Source organism: Triticum aestivum, chromosome 5D (assembly GCF_018294505.1).
Source record: "Triticum aestivum cultivar Chinese Spring chromosome 5D, IWGSC CS RefSeq v2.1, whole genome shotgun sequence".
Taxonomy (NCBI): domain Eukaryota; kingdom Viridiplantae; phylum Streptophyta; class Magnoliopsida; order Poales; family Poaceae; genus Triticum; species Triticum aestivum.
The window spans coordinates 42,822,171-42,836,830 of NC_057808.1; the positions used below are offsets into that span (position 1 = coordinate 42,822,171).

Sequence of the window (14,660 nt, forward strand, 5' to 3'; positions counted from 1 at the left end):
AGGCGCAGGCCTCCTGCCTGGGATCCTCCTAAACTACTCCTGGTCATCGTCAGCGGCCTGCACGTAGTAGTAGGCACCTCCGGTGTAGTAGGAGTCGTCGTCGACGATGGCGTCTGGCTCCTGGGCTCCAACATCTAGTTGCAACAACCAGGTAGAATGGAAGGGGGGAAAGAGGGAGAAAAGCAACCGTGAGTACTCATCCAAAGTACTCGCAAGCAAGGATCTACACTACATATGCATGGGTATATGTGTAAAGAGGCAATATCGGTGGACTGAACTGCAGAATGCCAGAATAAGAGGGGGATAGCTAGTCCTGTCGAAGACTATGCTTCTGGCAGCCTCCATCTTGCAGCATGTAGAAGAGAGTAGATTGAAGTCCTCCAAGTAGCATCGCATAGCATAATCCTACCCGACGGTCCTCTCCTCGTTGACCTGTGAGAGAGCGATCACCGGGTTGTATGTGGCACTTGGAAGGGTGTGTTTTATTAAGTATCCGGTTCTAGTTGTCATAAGGTCAAGGTACAACTCCGGGTCGTCCTTTTACCGAGGGACACGGCTATTCGAATAGATAAACTTCCCTGCAGGGGTGCACCACATAACCCAACACGCTCGATCCCATTTGGCCGGACACACTTTCCTGGGTCATGCCCGCCCTCGGAAGATCAACACGTCGCAGCCCTACCTAGGCACAACAGAGAGGTCAGCACGCCGGTCTAAATCCTATGCGCGCAGGGGTCTGGGCCCATCGCCCATTGCACACCTGCACGTTGCCTGGGCGGCCGGAAGCAGAACTAGCCCACTTAATACAAGAGCAGGCTTATGTTCCAATCCGGCGCGCGCCGCTCAGTCGCTGACGTCACGAAGGCTTCGGCTGATACCATGATGTCGAGTGCCCATAACTGTTCCCGCGTAGTTGGTTAGCGCGTATAGGCCAGTGGCCAGACTCAGATGAAATACCAAGATCTCGTTAAGCATGTTAATTGAAGTATCTGCGAACGCCGACCAGGGCCAGGCCCACCTCTCTCCTAGGTGGTCTCAACCTACCCTGTCGCTCCACCACAAAGTAACAGTCGGGGGCCGTCGGGAACCCAGGCCCACCTCTACCGGGATGGAGCCACCTGCCCCTTCAGCCCCCATCTCTGAACAGTATCATAAGTAATGTAATAGTATAAAGTATATAGCATATGCCCGTGATCACCTCCCGAAGTGATCACGGCCCAGTAGTATAGCATGGCAGACGGACAAGAGTGTAGGGCCACTGATGGAACACTAGCATCCTATACTAAGCATTAGGATAACAGGTAAGGGTAACAACTGTAGCAACAATGACAGGCTATGCAGCAGAATAGGATTAACCGAACAGTAACATGCTACACTACGCTAATGCAAGCAGTAGAGAGAAGGATAGGCGATATCTGGTGATCAAGGGGGGGGCTTGCTTGGTTGCTCTGGCAAGAAGGAGGGGTCGTCAACTCCGTAGTCGAACTGGGGTCGCCGGCAGTCTCGGGGTCTACCAGAAAGAAGTAACGGTGGGGGAACACAATAAATAACAGAGCAATCAAAGCATCACAAAGCGTAACATGGTAATACGTGGTGCTAGGTGTGCCCTAACGCGGTAGTAGGTGATACCGACGAAAGGGGGAAACATCCGGGAAAGTATCCCCGGTGTTTCGCGTTTTCGGACAGATGAACTGGAGGTGAAATGTTGCAGGTTCACTATGCTAGGGACGTGTGGCGGACGAACAGGCTGCGTATTCGGATTCATCTCGTCGTTCTGAGCAACTTTCATGTAGAAAGTATTTTCATCTGAGCTATGGTTTATTTTATATGATTTTCTAAAGTTTTAAATCATTTTTAGAATTTATTTAATTAATTTAATTCAACATTATCCAGAATAGTGCATGCTGACGTCATCATGATGTCAGCATGACGTCAGCAGTCAACAGAGGTGTTGACTGGTCAAACGGACGTGTGGGTCCAGTGGGACCCACTTGTCATACTCTGTTTAGGTTAATTAGGGTTTAGCTAAACTAATTACTATTTAATTAAACTAACAAGTTAATCAGATTAATTAAATAAGATTAATTAAATAATGAATTAATATTTTATTTATTATTTATCTTTTTTAAAATTTATATATTTATTTATTTTCTTAAATCGCTCTGGGGCTGGGCCCCACATGTCTGTGGCCCAGAGGGGCCATAGCGGTTCGGGCGGTTGCGGGTGCGGGCGCGCCCGACAGGGCAAACCTGGGTGAGCGGGCGACGGCCGCCGAGGCGCGGCGGGGCACCGGAGTTGGGCGCGGCAGCGGCGAGGCGCCGGTGGCCACCGCAGCAAACGGTCGTAGCCGCCGTGGAAGGGAATCAGCGGCAGGAGGCGGGGGGGAGGCCACTGCAGGCCGACGCGGCAGCGGGGGCGGAGGCAGGGCCGCGGTGATGCAGTGGCTGGCCGGGACGAGGATGCGGACGCAGAAGCCGGACGGCGCCAACGGCGCGGCGACCACGGGCGAGAGGCGACGGCGCATGAGCGCATGCACGTATGTGTGCATGGGGACAGGGGAGAGGAGGAGGGGTGCGGCTCATGTCGGGTTCGTAGGGACGGGGAAATGGTGCTCGAGGTGGGTGACGGGGACGCGGTCGACGACGAAGAGGAAGGCGAGGCGGCTCCGGCGAGCGGCTTGAGGAGGAGACGAGGGAGGCCGGATCCGCGACGGGGCCTCCGGGATCCGTCCTTCTCCGGCGAAGAGGCGGCTTGGCGCGGCACGGACGCGGAGGACCAGGCAGGTGTGGACATGGTAGGAGCTTCTGCGGGCGGTGGCGCGAGGACGACGATAGGCGGCGGAGAGGGCGGCTTTGGGCGACGGTGAGGTCCGGCAAAGGCGGCGAGCGTTGGGCGCTGGAGTAGTTGCCCCCCCGATCCAGATCGGGGGTGGGGGGAGTGGAGGCGAACGTGGGGGGGGGAGTGGCGCGACGGGATCAGGGTCGATCCCGATCCAGATCGAGACGAGGGGGAGGGAGTGGCTGTCGTGTGAAGTGGGGGGTTAGGGTTTCTGCGAAGTGGGGGGGGGTAGGTGTAGTGGGGGTGTTGGGCCGGCCTGGTGGGGTGGCGGACTGGGCCGGCTGGGTCGAGGCCCAGTGGGGGAAGCGGGGGTTCTTTCCTCTTTTCTCTTTTGTTTTGTTCTCCGGCTTTATTCTTTTCTTTTATTTATTTTCGTTTTTTATTTTAATTTTATATCCCAAATTGTTTTTGTTTTGCAAAATATTCAATTAGCCCCTAAAATAGTAACATTAATTATACCACTGGCACAATAACTTTGGCACCTAGCTAAAATAGTTTATTATTTTATAAAGTATAATAGGTGTATAATTATTTGTTTTTGCTGCTGTTTTAATTACTTTAGGGTATTTAGTTATTTTATAAAGATGTTGTTTCTCCATCAATATTATTCATGATTTATTTGTCACATTAAGAACATTTTAGTTTGACTTTTGAAAACTTTAATTGTTTGACTTTAATTCAATTTTGAATTTGAATCGGTTTTGATCTAACCCGAGACTAACTACAGTTACAGAGGTGACGTGGCATGATTAGCAGATAATTTCTGTAGTCTAATTATCCGGGCGTCACAATGGTGTAGTGGATGCTAGGTCAAGAATGTAAGGTGAGCGAAATAAAATTATGAAATTATAAATGCTTTTATCTCTCTAGTCATCTCTGTCATTTGGAGCATATGGAGGGAGCAAGACAGCAGGCTTTGATTGTGTGTTCACGCTGGTGTGAGCTTAGGTCGTTTGATAATTCCTGATCGTGTAAAGACTCCTTTGTAATATATGTAGTCCACTGAATGGTTTGAAAAAAAATGGATGATTCTGAAACTGGGGTTTAGAGCAATGTACGTGATTGGTGACAAGTAAATATGCTAATACATGAAATTTTTCTCAAAGCACACATGGGTTTAGTGGGTCTCTGAGCCATTTGGTGCAACAGGCCTCGACGCTACCGCTTGGATCCCCCTTTTGTTGGCCCCGCGCATCATGATGGTGTCCCTTACCATAAATACTTGTTATGTGGATTCAGTAGAAATGATGTTTTAGGCATGTATCATAGTTATGAAACAAATGTTATAGACGATAGCTACTGCTATTGCGGAGACGTTTCGAACTGTTGTTCATCTGCTATCCAATGTTTGATGCTCCTTCATTATTTGTATACAGAAGAGTTAAAGCTCCAATCATACATGTTTGCTCAAACTTAAAGTTCCTAATGAAAATATTTTGAAAGCACTCATGATTTTAAAGGTACATATATTGTTAAACAAGAGCCTATGCATTTTCTGCTCAAACAAAAAGTCAGTGAAAAATGCAAATGTTCTCAATGCGATGGTAGCAAGAATTTCGTGCTATCAAATTAAAATATGTATATACATCTCATTATAGATAACAATCCACCATGTTTTCTAGTCATTTGGCGCAATGGGCCCACTAGTTGTACTAGTTACGAGTAGAGATTTTTTTTGAACTTCGGCAACTTTATTTAATTACAATAAAAGGACCCAGGAAATCAGGAGGTTTATCAAAGGTTTTTTTTTTTTAACATAGAACAGACGCAACGCAAGCAATGGATGTAACAAAAGTTGGGCCCAAAATGTTGTAACAGAAGACTATGCCCCAAAACGAACGGCCCATGGGGTTTAGTCCTCCCCTCGTACCCCACCTTTCCTCATCCCATCCCAGTCGTATCTCCCCACCGAACCCCAGCGAGAGCAAATCCCTAACTCTAACCCTAACCGTAGCTAGGAGGATGATGGAGGCGGAGGGGGAGGGGGAGGGCTCGCGGTCGATAATGGCGGCGGCAGAGGAGGAGGAGGAGGAGTGGAAGCTGGCGCGTGAGTCCAAGTGCCGTTTTCGCCATTGCGAGTGCAGCTGGCGTCTTTTCTGCTCCCCCCGGATCCCCCGCGTCGCCCCCGGGAGGGACTACTCCTCCATCCCCGCCGGCGCCGACCATCGGCCCGCCTGGTCGCTGCTCATCGGCCTCAAGGACGGCGCCTTCCTACGGCTCAAACGCCTCCGCGTGGCGCGATCCGGGCGGATCCTTGGCCGGAGCGACGACGCGCTCGAGGCTTTCCACGACATCAAGACGACGAGTGGCGGCACGTTCGACGCCAGCGCCGCCATGGCTCCCGACGGCCGCTCGCTCTGCATTCTGCGCCAGGAGGATGACGGTGCCGGTGAGCAACCCCATGCCCTGCACCTAACTCTGCAGCAGCCGCAGACCCACACATCCCCGGATCTGCAGCTGCATCTTCCTCTGCCGGAGATTCAAGCAGGGAGGAGTCGTAACTGCATGCCCATCTCCGCCGGCGGCTACATCTGGGCTCTGTGCCCCATCTTGGAATATGGCGTCAAGTTGAGCCTCCTCATGCGACCCCTGCATCTGCTCCCCGGGGACGGCCAATGGGAGCAGGTCGGCAACAGCTGCCCACACAAAGATGACAAGGGCGAGTACCCGTGGTTGGCTGGCGGGTTCCTCCAGGGCTACGCCGTGCTCCCTGGCCCCCTCATCCTTGTCTCCTTCAAACAAGACGGCCTCTTCTTCACCTTCGCCCCCGGCTCCCGCGACTGGACCCCGGTGCTCACCGATGAAACAAGGCCACCGCTAGACTACATCCCTATCCTCGGCCGCGCCGTGTACATGGAGCAAGACAAGGCCATCTACACGCTCCGTGGTAACACCATCTACGCCTACAAGCTCAGCTACATACACCAGGGTGATGGTGATGATCAGGGGAGGGTGAGGCTGAGACTGGATCCGCCCATCACCATCGACTCTGTATCTCCTTTCAATTCCTGTAATGGGTGTGGCTTCCTCACCCGTCTTGATGGTCGGCTCATGTGCTCCGTCTGGATCAGCCTGGCATCACGTGAACAGTTAGATCAATGCCAGTGTGACAACCTACATGCCATCGTCACCACCTTCAACCTCCATGACCCGGCTCAGGGGGGAATACAGGTGCTGCATTCCTCTTTCCGCCGGGTAGACATGGAGCCCAATCCAGAGGACCAGGAATTCTGCTTTCTACAGTAAGCAACAAAATAGTTAGTTTACTTTTTCCACAGATTATTCGACCATTTATTTATTTGGTCGCCTTGCTTACGTATTTTTTGTCTACTGTCAACTAATCATGGATCAATTAGGGAGTACGAGGACATGGACTCCCAGGTGCTGCTGCAACACCAAGAAGGGCAAGAGGAGTATCTAACCAGTTCCCAGCAGCACGTCAACGAACCACCCTCCAACAAGCTTGATTGTTGCAGGTCTTGCTTGATCCAAATTTACCTTCATGTTTAACCTAGCTTACATCTTTCTTAGTAAGTTTCTCTTGGTGAGTGCATGACACGTTTTGGTTCTTGCATGCAGAGACTTCATCAAAATGGAAGACTGTCCACGCCTTTGCTTTCGTTGCGGCATCAACGGTCACTTTGCCCGCGAGTGCTCTCTCCCGCCACATGAGCCCTTGCCGGCAATGCCCCCCCGCACGCTGGTTGGCCGTGCTTCAATGCAACACCGAGTCCCTTTCGAAAGGCGTCCGGTTGCTACAACAAGTATCAATAAAGATCTGTTTATCATCTGCCAAGCTGGCTCACAACTAGTCATCTACCATACGGGCGTCATGGATGAGACTTCACTGTTACAAGGTGGAGATGATGGCAAGCCTCTCCAAACGTCGTGCTATGTTGCACCTTATGTCGGTGATGGTGACAATTGGCACTTTTTCCTTCACAGTGCCTCAAAAATACATGCTGTTTCGAGGAAAAAAGATGGCATGCTTGAGTTTAGTCTGAACAAGGACCGTACGTTGGCTATGGATCGTCTATCTGTACGGCGGCTGCCAAGTGCTGATACTTTTGTTTTGTTTATCACAGTTGGTGGAGAGACCATTGCTCTTACTGATACTCTGGAAGTTTATCATCAGACAGGGTTCAGTTATGGATCCACCTTCTGGCTGCGATGCAAGGCAGATCAATCGCATGTTCTCGAGAGGAAGGTCATGATATCTGGATATGTAGCAGTGAATGGCGATTCCTTTATAGTCTCTGATGCTCTCACAGGTTCCTGTCTTTTGTTTGACCTGTGTGCCAAGCAATGGCGTGTTGTCATGCCTTGGGCCGCATTCTCAGAAGACTTGCCAAGGACTAGCCCTACAAAGTGCCCTTTAAATGGTAGATGTGTATTTGTCGATGGCTTTATCTACACATGCAGAGATAGAGGGCTTGCTGCTTATCAACTGTTTGATAAAGATCATTCTGTGTATCTCAGCGAGCCCATCTTTTTGCGATTCTCATGGCTTGTAGATGATTGTGTGGGTGAGGACATGTGCTTGGATTATGCTGGCAAAGATGTGGACTCTGGTGCTATTTTGTTTTACGTGGTGCAACTGCAAAGTGAGTATAGATACTTATCTGTCTTTCTCGATCTCAATGTCATTTATGCATGCATTGCATGGTTTTTGTGATCAGTCAGTTCATGGATTGTACTAACATATGTGTACGGACGTATATGCTGCTAGGTGGATATCCTCCGCCCAAGCATGATGTACAGATCACCATTGTCCAGGTTAAGACTAAAGCAACAACCAGCAACAAGAAAAGGGAGCCAGTGGGAGTTACCCCTGTGGACTGTGTCACACGTTTCATACATCACAAGGAAGCCGTTGATATCAGATGCTGCTTTGCGCTCTAGCTAGCTCTTGTTTGCGATGGATGCATGCATGAGCACTGTTGCCCTATTATTATTTATATGTTCCCAGTATGTAATGTTTGTAACCTCTAACCTTCCTTGCATGGCATCTTTTGGAAGCTGCAACTAGTTGTATTTTTTGGTGGTGTAAACTTATATTTATCTAGACTAGACTATATTAGTTGTATTTTGGTGGTGGTGAAACTTATATTTATCTAGACTATTTGGCCTGTATGTAATGGCTGGTGAACTTTGTTAAATTAATGATCCCAAACATTTGCTACCTGTAGCTAATCATTAAGGCTTGACAAGAAAACTTTACTAGTGCTTAATTTTGCTCATAAAGTTGAGCTAGCTGTGGAATAACTATTATTTGTTGGAGTAGTATTTATTATTTATGCCTGTAGAAGTTCTTTTTTATTTTATCTATCTATTGTTGGCAGTCTTTTCTATACCTATTGTATATATGTCTTTATATATATTTGACCAGGAGCAGATAGGTACAAGATTCGAGGTCTTACCTGTCCAGGAGCAGCCAGACCCAAGATCCGTAGTCTTCCCCTTCTAGGAATTAATTGAAATTTCTTAAGACAAAATTTTATACTTCAATCTTGCACTTTATCTCAGGTGATATCTCTTCGATTCCTTGATTGATGTGTATTAGTGCACTTAAAATGTAGCTTTCTTGCGGCAGTCACAAGTCTCGGTTTATTTGTCGGTGGAGTCTAGTGAGAGGGTCAGACCTACCCTGCTAAATCATATGTGAAATATGACAGTGTTATCACAAGGCTGCAAATATTATTTGTCCGTTTATTATTCTATATGGAAACTCTGTTCTGCTAAGGCCTGTGCAGCTATGATCCAATTTAGATCAATTCATTCTATAATTTGATAGCTATTCGCCAATTTCAGCAATGATCCCATCATTTTACTATAAGCTGGGGTGCCTATGATTTCAGGCGCTCCAGCCATTTACCAAGTTCCTGCCCCTAACTCATTTGCCTATGAAACTACCAACAGCAGTGGCAGCAGCTTCCCCCCTACTCTGTAGCTGCCTATTGGTGCATCTTGGCAGCATCCACCTCCTCCTGTGCAGGGTCAGTAAACACCTAGTTAGGTAAAAAGAGTCCTGCCTGAAAACCTGTGGTTGTGCTGACATGGTCCTCTTTTAGACAGTAGTCATGGAGTGAACCTCATCAAGTCATTAAGATTACTTCCTCTTTTAGACAGTAGTCATGGAGTGAACCTCATCAAGTCATTAAGATTACTTCTTCAAGATAGTAGTTCTTGCTAGTAATTCCGTGTTTGTGGCATATGCAAAAGTCGTGTTTTGTTTCAAACTGAAATTTATAGAGGGTTACATAGTGTCAAGGCCATGTAAGGTTTCTTGTTAATGCCCTCAGTTCTTACACTTGGGGGAATTTTTTGTGATGCCTAGTCATGGAGTATCTGTGTTTACTCATCCCAAGTAATTTATCTGTTTAAATCCAATTGGTTCCTGTATTTTGTTTTGTCATGCACATATTCCGGTAGTAGTGCCTGTTACTACATGTGCTTGTAGGCTGCAAGTGTAGGCAATTGTCCTAAGTATTGTTTCTTTCTTGCCAATGGGTAGCACTGTCAGGAATCAAATATTTTAGATCCTCGTATTACTTTTTGTAGGTCAGGAATACGAGGATGTTAAGTAGGTTATTTTTTTTCTTCATTGTTGTCCCAAATTTGTTATCTTGCTCTCACAAATGAACGATGGTATGTTTGTAAGTAGAAAGAAGCAAAGTGCTGTGCCACCGCCTTTTCTGAATAACGTTGAAATGTTCGCTGCAAGGAACCCAATCTTGCCATATACCCTTACTGTAAAGTCTTGTGCGTAAAGGTTGAAAAAGTGAACATTTACAATCTTTTGAATAAGGTCGAAATGTTCCTTCCACTGCGTTTTCTGAATAAGGTTGAAATGTGAAAATTTCAGCCTTTCAGCGAAAATTTCAACCTTTTTCACTGCACGGAAATTTTCAATCTTGAAAATGTTCACTTTGGTATGCTGTAAAGTCTTGGCATATCACTGCTTGACATGTTCAGTGCAAGGAACCCAACAGGCGACATGCCCAGTGACGCATTGGATATGCATAAGTTTGCCAAAGATGCTCTTCCAGATAGAACCTTGGAGGTGGTTGACTCATGAAAATTTAGCCGCACATAGAAATATAGGATAACATTGCAGCAAGTGTCTAATTGACTTTCTGTTCCTCGGGGCATTAAGAATCGGCTGAGAAAATCAAGCGTGCATGAAATGCTGCTGAGAGTATTATACAAAACAATTTGCGGAAGTTTACGTGACGGCAGTCCAATTTGCGTTCTGTTTATTCTCTCTCTTTTGTTGGTGATACGAGCAACAGCTTTACCACAGGGAGCTGGACCTAGAGCAAGAGCGGAAACATAAGAAAGAGCAGAAGGTATATTTGGCCGAGATCCATGTGTACTTGCTTTTGCGAATTTCATCCTTGTGCTGTTGTTCGCTTTGTCTGTAGTAAGCTTGTTCTTCAGATAAAAATAAAAGGATGTCAAAATCATATAGATCAAGTAGAATTTGAGGTTCCAAAGGCTATTTTGCACAGGCAATTGAAATTGTTGTAACTTGTCTCACACAAGAATTTCCCCAGAGCTCATGTGTTCCTTTGCGCTTGTACCCTAGAGTAGATAAGAACAAAGTTTAAAAAAGAAACAAATATAATGTCCCGCAAAAGCAGTACTACAGCAATTGTCATAATACCATATACACAACTTACTACTATTAATTCCGACCAGGCAAATCATATACACAACTTACTACTATTAATAATGAGTAGTGTTAAGTTGCAACCATAAATTCATTGCTTCAGGCAAATCAGTAGACTAAAATTTAGATGGATAAGAAAACAATGTACATGTGGCACTACATGATAGAAACAGAGATTGCCATGCTCCTTGTGCTGCTCGTGTTCCCCGGGAAGAAGGAGGTAATTATGTGTTGCTTGTTCCATGTCTGAAATTCCTTCTGAACTGGTAATTCTACATATGCTCTCTGTACAAAAACTTGCAGGGTAGTCTAGTCATTGAGCTGAGTAAGACAAAGCTCTGGCATTCTTTCTTTAACTAATTCCAAAAACAAGGGCGAAATAGGTATGTTGTGTAGATTTATGAAGGAAGATGCATACGAAAAATGTTAACAAGCTCTAGCATTACACTGAATGTCTAGCTGAAGCTTGCTGTTGACTGATTGACAAAACAGTGTTCATTTTCAATTATCAACTTGTATTTACTTCTGTTGATTCAGGAATTAGGGACATCTATTGATCCTACTCCAGTTTTCAGTTTATCTTCGAATTAGATGAACATACAGTCGCTACATGCAAGATATATACTCCTAAACATTATGAGACCCAATGAATGTTAGTGTATATGTTTTCCAAACATTATCAGGTTTATCCTGTTGAGTCACTACATTGTCAGTTTTTCTGTTATTTTTGTAAGACCCACTGATTGTTAGTGTCAAGGAAGATGATACATCAAGGCATCAATGTGACAGGCCCTGGCTAGGGATTTGAGGGAACCGAGAGGGATTCAGAGATGAAGCGCAAAGGAACAGAGGAATCTCAACATGTCACAGGGATTCACTACTCTCAGAGGAAAGCTTTATTAGAATTTAGGAATTACAAGGAAGCTTATGCCGGCCAGAACATGGCAGCGGCTAGGGTTCAACCCTAATACAAGAGATAAGATATGCCCGCCCTTGGGCTTACACAGCTTTATAGCCAACACCACAGAAACAAGAGAGAAAGAAGATAAACAGTAGGTGCTTGTGCACCCTTGGATTAGAGTTGGACGGTGCTGCAGCGAAGTGGTAAGTGAGCTGCAGGTGAACAGTATAAGTGACATTTCTTCAGAATCTTCAGACTTCAGGAGCTCGCCGGGATTGGGTCCTGACAATTCCCTCTTTCTAAGATCACACTTGTCCCCGAGTGTGTTGCATCATGGAGGCATGAAGGAGATCATCCACAGCTTGGGTATCCAACCGAGGGTTTGAAAATGTAGCATATGTGAAAAATTGTGAGGTAAAATCCGACCAGTCCATGTGTAGCAGAATTCCCAATCAATGTAAAAGCCATGCATGTAGTGTGCATCAGAGTCAGGTTGTAAAGTCCGGTAGAAGGAAATGGCAGAATCCCCTGTACCATGTGTTCCTTTTGCATGTTGACAATGATCTACCTTGAATACAAGACACACTGCATGATAGTTAGTTGGAGTGATGTTTCCAATATGAAATAGAAAACTCAAAGGCATCATTTTTCTTCTGCCAACTACTTGCGGTTCCTTGCATCTCTGAAAACTCTTGCAATAATGCCAAATACTGAACCATGAGTTGTACAGTTTTTTGAAGGTCAGATCACAGAACTTGCAGTTCTTGCCAGAATTGCACTGCATTTGTACATCCTTTTCTAATGAGAATTCATTCACACAAGGAAATAATGCTCTTGTTGTGTAATTGATGTTGGGTATGGACTTGTGTTATTTCCATGGGCTTTCCAACTGCACCTAAAATCTCCAGCCAACTAAGGAAGTAGGCCACTGCAACCTTACTTCACATTTACTGTAGGTGAGTAGCCATGTGACCTTATCATATGTACAGACCAAGCACATCAAGCAATGTTTCTACTCTAGTAGTTCATAGCCTGCATATGGGACAAGCAACGCTGATTTCTACGGAGTATTGACACTGCAATGGCATTAAGGCAGGTAATCCCACCAGCTGGAGTAGTTTGGTGCACAGATGGACGAGGTGGTGGCTGATGGTGATGGTGGGATCCGGTCCGGTCATGACCGCTCTCGTGCTTGGAGTTGCCGACCTCCTCGACGAGGCCCAGCTCTGGCTCGCCGCTGCTCCGGTTCTGGACAAGCAGCGCTGCTCCTCGCCGTCGGAGAGCAGATCGACACAAAATCAAACCTTGATGTACTGCATGCAAAACCGTTTTAATCTCTTGCGTAATCAACACCCAGCCACGATGCATGCAGTGGTCCTTTCCTTGCGGGCGCCTCCTCTTTCTGGTTTTCGTGGGCAGCGGTACGAGGCTAGAAGAGAAACGAGGAAGGAATTTAATGTATTGTGCCTAAGACTTTTAGGAATACTCTAGTTGTCCATACACCTAGACGGAGGGAGTAGTATGAAACAGACTGTTACTATATGGAATCCTCGCCTCAGAAGGTCCTCTCAGTCTCAGGGAGGGACCTAAAACAGGTTGAAATGAGTACTTGAACTGAACCACTCAACAAAGACTACACCCATTCAAAGGAGAAATGCAGAATAGAGGTAAACTAATACTAGCTATTGTCTGGTTCGACAAATCCCAAATGCATCACAGTGGTTTAGGAAAACATACCTTTTAGTTAGAGAATATAATAACTTCTTCTGGAAGAATTGGCCGGAAAATACTATCAACAAATCAATCTGACCAGATGGCAATGTCAATGATATCATCAAATGGGAGCTATTGAGTCCCAACGTTGAGAGGCAAGTTAGGCCTTGCAATATGTTCACCAGAAAAAGAGTGACATCACAAAAATGCAAGGGACATTGCTTTGACCTACTTCATACTCAACCTTGGTAATAAGCTACAATGAACATTGGTTTGATTGGCCAACATGATGGCCTAAGTACTGAGCTGAATCTGATGGTCCTCCCTGGTTCGATACGAAAAGAGAAGAATTCATCTGAAGCTTTTCCAGTTTGAAAGATATGGTGGAGTCTTTGTTGCAGAATGGTACCAAAATCATTTTAGTGCAGTTTAGCGATAGAAACCTTGTTTTCTACTGAATTTCATTGATTTTTTTTGGCGGAAATGGGTGTAGTCGATGCAGATTGACAGCTTGAATGTGTACCAAGGGGACCATGAAATATTCGATTTCAACAAAGTAGAGAATCATCATAGCCATATCAAGAGTACATAGCAAGCTCTAACAAGCATAACTAACACAAAGTAATGCACATTTACTATAGATCAAACCTGATATTTACAATAAATATCATACAAGTCAAATAAACATAACTAGTGACAAGGGTTCTTGCGAATCTATCCCCAATGTTTGCAGAAATGACACCAAGTTTAATTAAAAAAAATGCATCACATGCATTGGATACTGTACTTGATACTGTTTGATAATTGCTCCAATTATAGCTAAAACCTTGTGACTTACACAGAACTCAGAGGACATTATATGCATTCTATATTGAAGTTAAATCCAACTAGCCTCACAACCCAAATCACACCCACATTTAAGGTCATTCGCTCACTTTAGAACCCTAACATATCTAAATTAGACAAAAAAACATGCTTGGGTTGTGCCGCACTTGGGGACATGCAGCCCAAATAAGTCGGGAGAACACCACAGGCACGGCCAATTGATAGCACATGAAACAACAACTAAAGCAATGCTCTCTTGAGAGAAAAAAATAAGCAGAGTGAATTAACTCACCTTGTCAAGGAGAAAGTTTCGTCGTTATCTAGAAAATGAATACTGCTACTATGTAGGCAGGTCGCCACCTCCAACATGTAGCGATCGTCACTGCTCGACAAAGGGTAACTAAAGAACTGTGGTTTCACTAACCAAGTTGTGAGAAAAAACAGTCAAGGAAGTATAAACAGTATAACATTCATCTATTTCAGACTTATGAAACTTTGAAATTAACTGTGTTTTTCAGACTTATCCCCTCAAAAAATAATCTATTTCAGACTTATTACGACTTTGCATAAACGAGTTGTCAAAACTGAAGAACAAAACAATGTCACTGAACCAACTCATTCAGCGAGCAAACAAAAACACTATTGCAAAACTTGCAATTCCAGCATATGCTCTCGTCATGCAAAAAGCATCCAAATTAGCAATTCTAGCTG

At 45.4% G+C, this 14,660-nt stretch overlaps 1 protein-coding gene across 2 annotated transcripts; it reads left to right on the forward strand.

Moving 5' to 3' along the window:
• Positions 1–4,738: 4,738 nt before the first annotated feature.
• LOC123119312 (uncharacterized) lies at positions 4,739–7,971 on the forward strand. 2 transcript variants are annotated; one of them, XM_044539067.1, is made up of 5 exons: positions 4,739–6,080; positions 6,195–6,314; positions 6,418–7,220; positions 7,353–7,442; positions 7,568–7,971. In XM_044539067.1, the coding sequence occupies exons 1-5, from the start codon at positions 4,801–4,803 to the stop codon at positions 7,738–7,740; spliced, it is 2,466 nt and encodes an 821-aa protein (XP_044395002.1). In that variant the 5' UTR covers positions 4,739–4,800; the 3' UTR covers positions 7,741–7,971. The 2 variants fall into 2 exon arrangements, with proteins under 2 accessions (XP_044395002.1, XP_044395001.1); XM_044539066.1 differs by having other exon boundaries at positions 6,418–7,442.
• The last annotated feature ends 6,689 nt before the right edge of the window (positions 7,972–14,660 follow it).

Excerpts from the sequence above, each read along its gene's own strand:
- LOC123119312 (XM_044539066.1), top strand. The coding sequence starts at position 4,801 with ATGATGGAGGCGGAGGGGGAGGGGGAGGGCTCGCGGTCGATAATGGCG. Across the intron at positions 6,081-6,194 it reads CAGGAATTCTGCTTTCTACA|GGAGTACGAGGACATGGACT; the intron begins GTAAGCAACAAA and ends TGGATCAATTAG. Across the intron at positions 7,443-7,567 it reads TTACGTGGTGCAACTGCAAA|GTGGATATCCTCCGCCCAAG; the intron begins GTGAGTATAGAT and ends ATATGCTGCTAG.